At 45.1% G+C, this 13,620-nt stretch overlaps 1 protein-coding gene across 3 annotated transcripts in view; it reads left to right on the forward strand.

Annotated features, from left to right (window-relative positions):
• ODF2 (outer dense fiber of sperm tails 2) overlaps window positions 1-13,620 on the forward strand; it is a 152,826-nt gene that overhangs the window by 106,753 nt on the left and 32,453 nt on the right. For 2 of the 3 annotated variants that reach the window (XM_077478699.1, XM_077478700.1), the window contains exon 16: window positions 632-790. The exons of the other annotated variant lie outside the window; for it this stretch is intronic. In XM_077478699.1, the coding sequence (XP_077334825.1) occupies window positions 632-790 (159 nt within the window). The remainder of the gene's footprint in view (window positions 1-631; window positions 791-13,620) is intronic. 3 annotated transcript variants of the gene reach the window in all.

Raw genomic sequence — 13,620 nt, forward strand, 5'->3', positions numbered from 1 at the left:
ACTGACGTCAGCAGTGCATGAGCTCTAAAGGTCCAGCAGATGCTGCCAGACCTTGCCAGAAAGAGGACTTCCGTGGCTCTGGCCACTCAGTGTTGGAGCCACGAACCTGGAAGAAACGCTGATGGAACATGTCAGCTCCCTCAGCAGTGACTAGGTGGTAGTGCGGGCGCTTCGTTCTAAGGTAAGTATTTCATAATGAGCTAGTATGCGATGCATACTAGCTCATTATGCCTTTTGCCTTACAGGTTTGCTTTTTTTTTTCCGGGCATACAACCACTTAACTGATGGCCTGTAAAAGGCTTTTAAAGTGTCACCTATGGAAAATTTTGGGTACCAAAGTTTGACGCTGGTTCACAGGCACACACAATTTCAAAGTTCAACATTTAGCTACCACTTTATTTTTCTCCAGGGTCTCCACTTTCAGAAAATATGTAATCTTCCTGGTTTTAATCATTCTTCAGGCCTAAAATTTGTATTTTATCATGTGCAAAAAGAAAAAAGTCTCTGTTAGCAAAAAGATTAAAATGATTGGCTGGGGTTGATAAAATGTGAGTATCTAGTAACATCTAATTACAATTATTCTGCATCTTGGCATGTTTAAACTTCAGCCTGGCAAATTTTGTGCCTTCAGATTCATAGGAAATTTCAAACTCGTTTAGAAGAACTGGAGAAGCTCCCAGAGATGCTGAAGATGACAGAAATAAAGCTGCAGGAATGTCACGAGCAGCTGCAGGGCTATGAGCAGAAGAATGCAGAGCTTTCTTCAATCATCTCTGATTTGCGTGTTAGGGTAAGAAACTGATATGCCAACAAAGATGCTGAAAACAAGAGTAAAGTAAATTTTGCTGTGATCACTCCACGTGGCCTTCACCCAACCCATCTCTAGTGGCTTTCTCCTTTCTCACCCAGACTATGCACATATTCTGAACAAGCAGTAAACATTTTAATGCTAAATTCCAGAGAACAACAAATCTTAACTCTTGCAGTCAGTTCCTTCTGCACTGTAAGGGATAATGTGGGGGACGACGACAAACTATCAAGGGGAAAATAGGATTTTTGTACTCGCCATAAAATTCTTTTCGTTGAAGTTCATTGACGGAGACAGCTCCAGTAATCTTGACCGTAGGGTTATTACGCCACCTTCAGGAGAGGACTAGGCAGAACATGTAATACATGTGAAAAACAACAGAACTTTACAGTTCTGCCCAGGGGGCGGTCCCTTTGGTAATAACCCCTCAGCTTGCTTCCTGCAGTTCAGTACGTCAACAAGCAGTATTACATAAACCAATAGGAGGGGAGGGTGCTGTGTCCGTCAATGAACTTCAGAGAAAAGGATTTTACGGTGAGTACAAAAATCCTATTTTCTCTTTCGTTCATTGACGGACACGGCTCCAGTAATCTTGACCGTAGGGACGTCCCCAAGAAGTGTCATAATGAGGGGTGGGAACAGCAACATAACTTCACCCACAACCATACGTGCTCCCCAACGGGGGACTCACCATCTGAACCAACCACAGCAGAACTTGCGGTCAAGTTATGCATCAGAGTGCATTCAATTCAAAAGAGGTAACTTTCTCTTAACAGTAGAAAGTGTAAAATTGCAACATTACATGGCCGCCTGCAAAACTTTGCGGCCAAAGCAGGCATCAGAAGATGTGCTTACATCCACTTTGTAGAACTTTGTAAAGGTGTGAACGGACGACACCTGGGCTACTGATGCTTGATGTCGGAAGGCCCCAGAGGTCCCCATTGCCCTGGTGGAATGGGCCGTTGACAGAAAAGGGGGGCACCTGCTCCTGTAAGGCGTAAGCCTGGACCATGATCTGTCTGATCCACCTGGAAATGGTGGACAACGAGACAGACGTACCTTTTTTCGGACCAGCTACCAAAACTAACAGAGTCTGACTTCCGGAAGGGAGCCATGGCAGACAGATATACCCTTAGAGCCCGGACCACGTCCAGGAAATGGAGGGCCACCACCTTAGGATGTGTCGGTTTAGGACACAGAGATGTTAACAAAATGCCTTCATTGAGGTGAAAAGCCGAAAAACCACCTTTGGTAGAAAAGAAGGCAACACCATCTTATCCTTGTGGATAACCAGATAGGGCGAGTTGCAAGGCCAGTTTCGAAACCCTCCTGACCGATGTAATGGCCACTAGGAAGACCACTTTCTGAGAAAGAAATAACAAGGGAATTTCCCAGATGTTCTCAAATGGCAGTTTCTGAAGTGCCAATAGCACCAGGTTCAGATCCCACGGAGGCAAGGGTGGACGCACCGGAGGGACTACATGCTGGACCCCTTGTACGAAGGTGCTCACCAGAGAGTGAGACACCAGGGGTCGGTGAAAAACAAAACAAAAAAAACAGCCAAGGCTGATATCTGTCCCTTGATGGTGCTTAAAGCCAGTTTCTGGTCTACTCCTCGCTGTAGAAACAGCAGAATCCTGGAAATGGAATAGGTGTGCGGACGCCACCCCATCTCCTCACAAATGGAGATATAAGCCTTCCACATACTATGGTATATCTTCCGAGAAGAAGATTTTCATGCCCGCAGCATAGTGGAGGTTACCGAGTCCAACAGACCTCAGTTCCTTAGCACCTGGCTTTCATCACTGGGATCCCCTCGGCCTCCACTCTGCAGAGCAGACGTGGTAACAGTTTTAACGGAGGAAAGGCAAAGATCAGTCAATACTAATCCCATGGAGCCACCAGTGCATCTGCCCAAGGATCTCTTGTCCTGGACACGAACCTCCGCACCTTTCGATTGAGCTGAGAGGCCAGGAGATTATATATTTCAACTTTTATTACATTTTTTTTCCAAAAAGTACTTCAATGTGGTAAAGTTTTTACAGTATAAAAAAAGTGCCAAAAATAAAATGTAAACAACACTTTAGGATCAGGCACGAATAATGGCATTGCCATTAATTCAGAGCCAGAAGCATTAAAAAATGCCATACAAAAAATGCTACAAAAGCACTGCTGCTCTGCCCTGCTACTCAACACTGTGTACAAAACACATGAAAGGCATAATATACAAAAATAAAGTGCCCAAAAATAAAAGGTAATGCTTTAGGGCATGAGGCATGAAAATGCTGTATAAATTCTGCTTAACACTTTGCAAAAGATGCATTCTGAAGGCATTATGTGGTAACCTTACTACTCAACCACACATAATGCCTTCAGAATGCATATTTTGCAAAGTGTTAGGCAGAATTTATAATATATGGCATTATGCCTCTTGACCTAAAGTGTTGTTGTTTAACACCACAAAAATTCTGCTCAGCATACAACAACACTATTGTATTGTAATCATTCATTACATAGTCTTATTGTAGAGTGTTGATTGAGCAGTATTTTTGTGGTGTGTTACTTGTAATTGTAATGTAAAACATACCTGAGGAGGTAACAGTTTTCAAGAAGGAGCCACATCCACAAAAGCACTGCTGCTCTGAACTGCTGCTCAACACTGTGTGTGCAAAAACACAAGTTCCCAAAAATAAAATGTTTATTTTTTTTATTTTACTTTAGGGCATGAGGCATGAAAATGCCATATAAATTCTGCCTAACACTTTGCAAAAGATGAATTCAGAAGGCATTGTGCTGTGTGGTAACCTTACTACTCAACCACACATAATGCCTTCAGAATGCATTCAGATGTGATTATGTGGCAGAATGCATCTTTTGCAAAGTGTTAGGCAGAATTTATATGACATTATGCCTCTTGACCTATTTTTGTGGTGTGTTACTTTAATTGCAATGTAAAACATACCTGAGGATGTAACATAGTTTTCAAGAAGGAGCCATATCCAACAAAAGCACTGCTGCTCTGAGTCTGAAGTCTGAACTGCTGCTCAACACTGTGCAAAAAACACTAGTTCCCAAAAATAAAACGTAACGCTTTAGGGCATGAGGCATGAAAATGCCATATAAATTCTGCCTAACACTTTGCAAAAGATGAATTCAGAAGGCATTGTACTTTGTGGTAACCTTACTACTCAACCGCACATAATGCCTTCAAAATGCATCTTTTGCAAAGTGTTAGGCAGAATTTATATGGCATTATGCCTCTTGATCTAAAGTGTTGTTGTTTAACACCAAAAAAAATGCTGGTCAAATAACACTATGTAATTGTAATCATTATTACTTACATAGTGTTATTGTAGAGTATTGTATTGATGAGCAGTATTTTTGTGGTGTGTAATTGTAATGTAAAACACACCTGAGGAGGTAACAGTTTTCAAGGAAGGAAGCAAGGAACCAAGCCCACCAAAAGCACTGCTCAACACTGTGGCTGTGCAAAAATATGGCCAATACACTGAAGGCAGCCATGAGCCATCTCAACATAAATACACTAATACAGCCCAACGAGAACAGTCATGAGTGCAAAAGGTTGGGGGCCTGTGTTACTTCCTCCATTGCAATGCTATATTTTAGCATTGCAATGGAGGAAGGTTAGCATGTTGACATGCTCTGATGTTAGGCTTGCTCTTTTTTTAGTCACAATGTTGCCAGCAACTGAGAAAAGCCTTTCAGATGGGGGTTGATCTTGCAGGCACAGACAAGTAACTCTTTGCCAGCATGGCCAAGATGGGAAACCTCTTTTCATTTTCCTTCCACCATTTCAGCGGATTTTCTTCCTTTGGAATAACCTGCTCACTCAAATACATGTGTATCTCATTTCGCACAACTTCACTGTGGGTTTCTTGATCTTGGATGTGACCAGTGTCATCCTCGCCATTACTGTGGTGGTCATCTGAATCACCGAGCAAAGTGTCTAACAGAGACACTTGCCTCTTCTCAGAAAATTTCATGTCTTCACTGGCTCACCGTTGTTCCTCACATCAATGTTGCGTTTGCTCTTCCTCATATCTTCTTTTCACTTCAAGAGCAAGAGCTTGGATCTTGAGGTGAACTTTAAAATTCCTGCCAGCAGAGGACAGTTTAAGTTTGCGGAATCTGGGGTCCAGGGCTACTGCAATAAGACATATTTTCTCCACCATCATCTCTGAATTTAGTTTCCCGTTCCCATCTTGATGTCATCTCCTGTGCAGCAACACTTTGGAAAGCCTTGACTGCTGCTGTCTCGCAAATTGTGCTCTGTATGGATTTCTGGAGGCCCTTTACCAGAGGAGGTAGAGCGGAAGCAGTCACATAGGACTCTCCACTCAAGAAAACAGTAGCACACTCAAATGGCTTCAGGACTTGTTCCACTTCCTCAAGTAAGCTCCACTGATCATGTTTTAAATCCAGGAAGCGCTTCCCTCATGGTGTGACATCTGGATCGGAAAGAGTTGCAGTCACAGGCCACCTCTGTTAAAGCAGGCGGCTGATCATGTGTAAAGTACTGTTCCATCTTACGGATAAATCATTTATTAGTGCATGCTCAGGGGTACCCATTTGTTGCTGCTTTGCTTTAAGCTTTGTAGTGGCCAGCTCACTTTTTTTAAAATGTTCTACAAGGCACTTTGCAGCCGTCAGGGTCTTGCTGATCTGGGGATCCCTCAGGGCATGGTTGACAACTGCAATGTATGACCAGCACACCTGAGAGAAGAGATGCCATGCTTTTCTTCCAAAATTCTAAATAACTTTTCAGCTGCTTTTTCCACCCAGTTAGCAATGTTTTCAGCTGTGTGCCGATCTTCAAGTGGTATAGTGGTCAGATTGTACGATGTAAGATTCCAGTCTTCATTGATGAAGTGGCATGTGACACCCAAGTATGCCTCTGTGGCAATACTGGTCCATGCGTCTGTAGTGAGAGCTATTTTTGATTTCACATTTTTTGAGTGACGCTTTCAATCTTTCAAAATTCTCCTCATATTTCTTCTCCATCAGCTTAGTGAAATGGGACCTGGAGGGAAGCGTGTATCCTGTGTAAAACGTCTAGATCAACTCACGAAATCCTTGACCGTCTACAATAGAAAGAGGTCTCATATCTTTTACAATCATGTTGAGTATGCTATTGGTATATGCAACGGCCATTTGGGGTGTGCAAACAGTGACATCCTTTTTATGGAAGAACTCCTGTACACAGCTTTGCCTCTTCCTGAGAAAAAAAACAAAAAAAAACACACACAATAATAATTAAACATTTAGGAAACTGAACCAAGTTTAACCAACATGAATGCTCAATGCTAATAATGTACTTGTACTGTGTATTTCAAAGAGGGTAGGGTAGTAAATGTCTGCATAAATAAATTAATATTATATTGTTGCTGCTCTGTGTATTGGAAGAAAAGCATGGTATCTCTTCTCTCAGGTCATACATTGCAGGAAGTTGTCAAATTCAATGTCATTGTCAACCATGCCCTGAGGGATCCAGATCAGCAAGACACTGAGGGCTGCAGTGCAAAAAGTGCCTTGTGAATGTGAAACATTTATAAAAAAAAAAAAAAAAAACATGAGATGGCCACTACAAAAAAGAAATTGGCAAAGCAGCACAGCAACAAATATGTACCCCCTGAGCATGCACTAATAATGACGTATCTTACTTACTATCAGTAGCAGCATATATTAATAAATATTGACCACAAATTACTCCCATAACGAACAAAATACTAGTAAGTACTTACAAAGATGGCTCGTCCGTTTGAGGCCGTAGTGCGCCAGGATGTTTTCTTCTGAGGTGCTCGTGCATCGCAGTAGTGCTGCCGTGTTACGCCATTTTGGTTTTGCAGAGGGAACAAAGGACCATTTTATCTGGCCTCTGTTTAAAGAATTCCCATACCTTTGAAAGTTGTGGTCTGGCTTTTAGTGCTGCACCGGAACTTTTTTCCCCATTCCTGGGAGCAAGGGGAGCAAAAGCGTTAGCAGCAGCTGCCGCCGCCATTACCGCCATTTACCCGCGAGATGACACGTGCGTGACGCGTCGACGGCTTTCATGCACATCAATGTATTTTCGTAGTCGATTACGTCGACGCGTCGTGGCAGCTCTACAGGAGATCTACATCTGGTATGCCCCACCGCAGGCACAGAAGCCTGAACACCTCTGGATGCAACGACCACTCTCCTGGGTCCAGCATCTGGTGACTTAGATAGGGCACGCTGTGACGTCACCACGCTGAACGAGAGGAGGACAGGCTCCCGAGTCTTCCAGACAATTTGTATTTATGCGATTGGGATTTTTTTCGTATGTAAGTACAAGTGTCGCCCCTGGATTGCAAGACATCTGGTATAGGCAAGAGGTTGCGATTGATTTTTTTCCATAACGCTCCTTTACGCTTTACTATCTGGTAAGCACATTCTTTTGTCGGTGGCTGGGTACATTAGGGATAGGTGTGTGAAATCACTGTGGTGTGTCCTTTTTGAAGCTGTGCGATTTGCTTTAAACACAAAGATTATCCCGTTATGGACTTTTATTAATTTAATAAGTCAGAGACTTTATGATGAATCTAGTGCTGTCTTATTATAAGCTACTTTTATGTATTGGCGCAGCTCTTTTCTTCTACTTTCATCGATTGTGTGCGTATCCCACAGTTGAGCAGCAGCCTTGCGATTTTTCAATTTTTTATTCAATATTTATCTTGTTTTGTTTTATTTTGCATTTTTAATTGTTATTATCTTTTAGGTCTCAGCGCAGTTTTACCCCCTTGTTTTGACTTAGATAGTCCGCCTCCCAGTTTACTACTCCCGGGATGTATATTGCCGACAGGGCCAGTACATGGCGCTCTGCCCACCGAAGGATGCGAGCGACCTCCCGTGCTGCAGCCGAGCTTCTTGTTCCTCCTTGGTGGTTGACATACGCCTTGGCGCTGTCTGGATCCTGATCGGACGCCCTCTTAATCTCATCGACCATGTGGAGAGATATAGCCTAATCACTCGGAGCTCAAGCACATTGATCGGCAACTTGGATTCCTCCCTCGACCAGAGGCCCTGGGTTTGACTGTACTCCCAGTACTCCACCTCAGCCGGTCAAGCTGGCGTCCGTTGTGATCACTGTCCTATGCAGAGGTAAGCTTCCCAGACCGAAGTGCCAGAGATCTCAGCCACCAGAGAAGGGAATCCCTGACTAACTGGCTCACCCGAATCTGTCGATCCAGGGATAATGGAGATTTGTCCCATTTTGTCAATATCTCCTTTTGCAAGACTCTGGTGTGAAATTGGGCCTACGGTACTGCCTCGAAGGAGGCCACCATGAGCCCCAGGGCTCGCATGCAGAAGCGCAGCGACGACCACCTGCTGTTCATCAACAGCTTCACCATGGCTCAGAGTCTGCAGTTTGTCTGAAGGGAGAAAAACTCTCGCTTCCACGGAGTCCAGCAGTAAGCCTAGGTACTCCAGGCGATGAGTCGGCACAAGTGCTGACTTTTTTAGGTTCAACACCCACTCAAATTCCTGCAGGGTTTGCATGGTGATCGCCACATCCTCTTAAAATTCTGAGGCAGAAGCTGCTCTCGGGAGGAGATAGTCTAGGTAACCCATGATTGCGATCCCGCGTTGTCGCAATAACGCCAAAATTGGAGCCAATACTTTGGTAAAGACTCGGGGTGCTGAAGCCATGCCAAAAGGGAGAGCCACAAACTGGTAGTGGTCTTCCCCTACTGCAAATCGCAGAAACCTCTGATGCCTGAGGCATATGGGTATGTGCAAGTATGCGTCCTGGATGACCAAAGACGACAGGGAGTCCCCCTGATTAAGTGCAGCGACTCCTGAGCAAACTGATTCCATTCTGAACCTCTGTACTTTCACAAAGCAATTGAGGGCTTTCAGGCCCCCTTCCTCCTTCTTGGGGACTACAAACAGATTGTATTAGAACCCCTGAAACCTTTCAATTTCTGGAACAGGCACTATCACCCCGCAGCTTAGCAGGTCCCTTACTGCCCCCAACAGGGCCTCCCGGCAAGCCGGGAGTATGGGTATGCTGGAGGGGAAGAATCTGGTGGCCAAGAGAGAAACTCTATCTTGTAGCCCAATTAAATCAGTTTGCAGACCCATTGGTCGGGCAGCCAAGAGGCCCACAGGGCTGCAAACTCCCGAAAGCAAACCTTCATGCGGAAGCACTTTTGCTCGCTGGCTTGCGAGTCCAGGGATGCTTCTGCCCCTCGTTAGTCGCCCTGTCGGACTGGGAGCGTTTTGCTGAAGTCCCCGGCGGACAAAAAAAAGCCTCTTTTGAGCGGAAAATTAGGGCCCTTGCCTGCAGCATGGCTCCTTAACTGTTCCTGGACTGTGGGAGCAAGGTGCTCTTCCCACCTGTGACATTCTTAATGCCATTCAACGAGGCTCCAAATAGCCGCTCGACAAGGAAGGATAGATCCATCAAGGCTTTCTTAGATTTCTGGTCCGCAGACCAGCATTTCGGCCAAATCAGGTGCCGCAGCACCACTGCTGACACTGATGCTCTGGAGAGCAAGGGAAGCGTATCCAGGGCTGCATCACAGACATACTTACTGGTCTGTCAGTTCCACACAGACGGGAGAGGCCTGCTGCTTCTCCAACTCACAATGCAATAGTTTTGCCCACTCTAAATTTCTGCGACACTAATGCTGTGGCCAGTACTGATCGTATCGCTGACCCCACTACTGTAAACAATTAACGGGCCACTGCCTCGGCCTTCCTGTCCGTAGGGTCCTTAAATGCAGGAGTCCCCTCTACCGGGATCGTGGTTACTTTATTTAACCTGCATACTGGGGGGTCCACGACCAGAGGAGCCGACCATTGTGCAGACTGCTGCAGACTGAGGAGTCCCCACCGCAGGACTCACCACCCCGACCGAGTGCTGTGCCGTGCTGTTACAGGTGCATGTATCCAGTGTCCGCTCCCAGCTGTCCAGAGCAAAAAAAAAAACCGCAGTGTTATGAGGTATAGAGACCAGGGATGAAGAGGAAAAAACGTGCTGAGGCTACAACAAAATGGCCGCCGAGCGCCCTGTATAGAGGACGATCACAGGAAAAATGGCCGTCGACCATGCTTTCCACAGACTCACAGAAAATGTCCGACAAGTAACTGTACAGAGTGACTGAACAGAGATAATGGCGGCAGCACATGCAGAGCCAACAAACAACCCAGGGACACAGACAACCAGTGCAGCCCCAAATCCAGGATCAGAGCACCGCGAAGGACCCCTGGCCCAGGTACACATACCACGCAGTAGCCCAGTCATGCAGAATCCCCCACGGGGGGGGGGGGGGCGGGGGAGAATAGGGACAGGGAGAGAAGAGAGGGACCCCCCAATCGATCTCCCAGGGAATGCCCAGCTGCTCAATCCTGCCAAGGCAGGAAGAGCTGTACTTACCATATGGATGAGCTGGGGACATCCCATCACAGACCCGCACCCGAGCAGTACAGGGTGGTTGCTGGCCATGGCACACTGTGACAAAGACATCGGTAGTCCGGTCATATGTGTGCCCCGGAGCATTGCACTCAACGGCCACCCCTGGAGCCTGAGGGGCATGTCGTGGCCGACCCAGCACATAGCTAGGGTCTGCATGCGCTCGATGGCCAGGCTGGGGAAGACTACAAGGATCTATATCATCCAGCCTGTCACCCAGCCAAATATTGATAGCAGATCACGGGATCTTAAAATCTTGCTGAGTGGCAGGAAGCAGGCTGAGGGGTTATTACCAGAGGGACCGCCTCCTGGGCAGTTCTGTTTTTCACATGTATTACATGTTCTGCCTAGTCCTCTCCTGAAGGTGGCGTAATAACCTTATGGTCAAGATTACTGGAGCTGTATCCGTCAATGAACGAAAGAGAAAAAAGAGTTTGCAAAGACATGGGCTGCCTTCTCTGTCCTATTCAAACATCTCACTATACCTATTAAAGATGTCCCTCCCTTGAAATATTCAGATAGAAAATTCAAAATACTCCTAAAAGGTCTATTTACTCTTACAGGCCAAGCCCTGAAATTAGCTCTTGCTGCAATTTCAGTATGTCAAACACTACTGCCTGGACAATGAACAACCAACACGACCCTGTATTTTAGGATCTTGCTGTTACAGAGCACAACTTCCTTCTGCTGTGCTTTCTTTTGTGGATGTCCTAGAATATGTCTCAAGACAAATTTCCAGAGTGGCTATAATCTCCATTCACATGCGCAGAATCTTATGGCTAAAAGCTTGGACAACCAAAGCTGCCTGCAAATGGCACCTCACACATATGCAATTCCAAGGAAGACATCTGCTTGGTGAGGCACTTGAACAATTCATCAAAGAGGTCACAGATGGGAAGGTTTTACTTGCACTGTGGAAGGTCGCAGAACCTCCTCCTCAGGAGTCCCTAGCTCCTCTAAACACAGACCACTTGTCCGCTTTAACCCACTTCAAGTTCAGTTCAGCCCTTCCTTTTGGCACAAGGCTTGTTGCACATGGGTCACCAAGCTTTCCTCAAAACTGTCTTCATAATGAAGGGTGTCCTCACTCCTAAGAGTTGGGGGGGGGGGGTGTCTGTACAGTTTGCCGCTCTGGGTCACAGCTGTTGCAGGCTTGTGGTTCCAGAATGGTACAAAATATAGTTCAAAACTCTACCCCCTTACCACTTTCTTCTTTTAAATCAAACAAAAGATAGTAAAATTTGCAACATCTCTTGTCCCAGACAGTCATTGTGCCAGACTGCCACAAGACAGGTTCAAAGACTTGTTTTACAGTACCAAAGCCCAAAGATTCTTCCTTTTCTGGACCTAAAATCCCATTTACCCACCTAATTAATGCTTTCTGCGTTTCGCAGTAGCAATCACTTCCAGTTTGTCACATTGCCCTTCAGTCTATCTTCGCCTCCCAGAGTGTTTTCTTTGCACCTCTACTTGACAATTTTCAGAACTCAGGGCATCCAAGTTACAGGCTACCAAGACAACCTTCTTCTGAATGACTTATTTTCCTGTTGGCCATCAGAAATGTCCACTAGACTATTCAGATACTCCAGGTTTTTGACTCAGTGAACAATCAATAAATCTGCTCTCCAGCCTTCCTTTTGCCTGGAAAACATGGGTGTTGTCCTGGACACATCCCAAGTAAAAGTCTTTCTCTAAGACCACTTTAACACTGAGGCGCTTTTCAGGCGCTTTCACGCTCACGAAAACTTATTTCCATTAAAATCAATGAAGGCTTTCACACTGGGGCAGTTCGCTGGCAGGGCTGTGAAAAACTCCCCCCTCCATTGAAATGAATGGAAAGCGCTTCAAAAGCGCTCAGTGTTTTTACTGGCAGTTTAGAAGCGTCTCAGTGTGAAAGTGGCCTAAGAAATTGAGATCTAAGACCCCACAATGAGATTCTCCATGAGTGACCTCCTTTGAGGCTGTACCAATTGCCCAATTCTGTTCAAGAACTCTCCATCTAAACCTCCTGTTGATCTGGGGAAAAAGGCTCCTTTTCTCAATGTACCCTTGGCTCTTATCAAGCCAAGCATGGAACTCCCTAAATTTTTGGATCACTACCCCAGCCCTATTATAAGAAGGTTAACACAACAGAGAAGCAGGCTGGGGAGGAGTGTTCCAATCCTTGACAGTTCAAAGAAAATGGTTACTGGGGAAACCATGCTTCCCATCAACATCTCAGAGCAGTCTTGTTGACCCTGCAGCACTAGACCTATCTTCTGAAAGGACACCTAATCAACAAAAACTCACCCCATGTAAAAATGTACAGTGCCTTGCGAAAGTATTCGACCCCCTTGAACTTTTCAAACTTTTGCCACATTTCAGGCTTCAAACATAAAGATATAACATTTTTATTTTTTGTGAAGAATCACCAACAAGTGGGACACAATTGTGAAGTGGAACGAAATCTATTGGATTTTTGAAACTTTTTTAACTAATAAAAAAATGAAAAGTGGGGCGTGCAAAAAGTTCGATTTTGGTTTCATCTGACCAGAGCACCTTCTTCCACATGTTTGGTGTGTCTCCCAGGTGGCTTGTGGCAAATTTTAGACGAGACTTTTTATGGATATCTTTGAGAAATGGCTTTCTTCTTGCCACTCTTCCATAAAGGCCAGATTTGTGCAGTGTATGACTGATTGTTGTCCTATGGACAGACTCTCCCACCTCAGCTGTAGTTCTCTGCAGTTCATCCAGAGTGATCATGGGCCTCTTGGCTGCATCTCTGATCAGTCTTCTTCTTGTCTGAGCTGAAAGTTTAGAGGGACGGCCAGGTCTTGGTAGATTTGCAGTGGTCTGATACTCCTTCCATTTCAAAATGATCGCTTGCACAGTGCTCCTTGGGATGTTTAAAGCTTGGGAAATCTTTTTGTATCCAAATCCGGCTTTAAACTTCTCCACAACAGTATTACGGACCTGCCTGGTGTATTCCTTGGTCTTCATGATGCTCTCTGCGCTTTCAAAAGAACCCTGAGACTATGACAGAGCAGGTGCATTTATACAGAGACTTGATTACACAAAGGTGGATTCTATTTATCATCATCAGTCATTTAGGACAACATTGGATCATTTAGAGATCCTCGCTGAACTTCTGGAGTGAGTTTGCTGCACTGAAAGTAAAGGGGCCGAATAATTTTGCACGCACCACTTTTCAGTTTTTTATTTGCTAAAAAAGTTTAAATTATCCAATAGATTTCGTTCCACTTCACAACTGTGTCCCACTTGTTGGTGATTCTTCACAAAAAAAATTAAATTTGATATCTTTATGTTTGAAGCCTGAAATGTGGCAAAAGGTTGAAAAGTTCAAGGGGGCCGAATA

This window comes from Lithobates pipiens, unplaced genomic scaffold, assembly GCF_037356315.1.
Source record: "Lithobates pipiens isolate NorthernLeopardFrog02 unplaced genomic scaffold, aLitPip1_a1.2 Scaffold_1, whole genome shotgun sequence".
In the NCBI taxonomy this organism is placed as follows: Eukaryota; Metazoa; Chordata; class Amphibia; order Anura; family Ranidae; genus Lithobates; species Lithobates pipiens.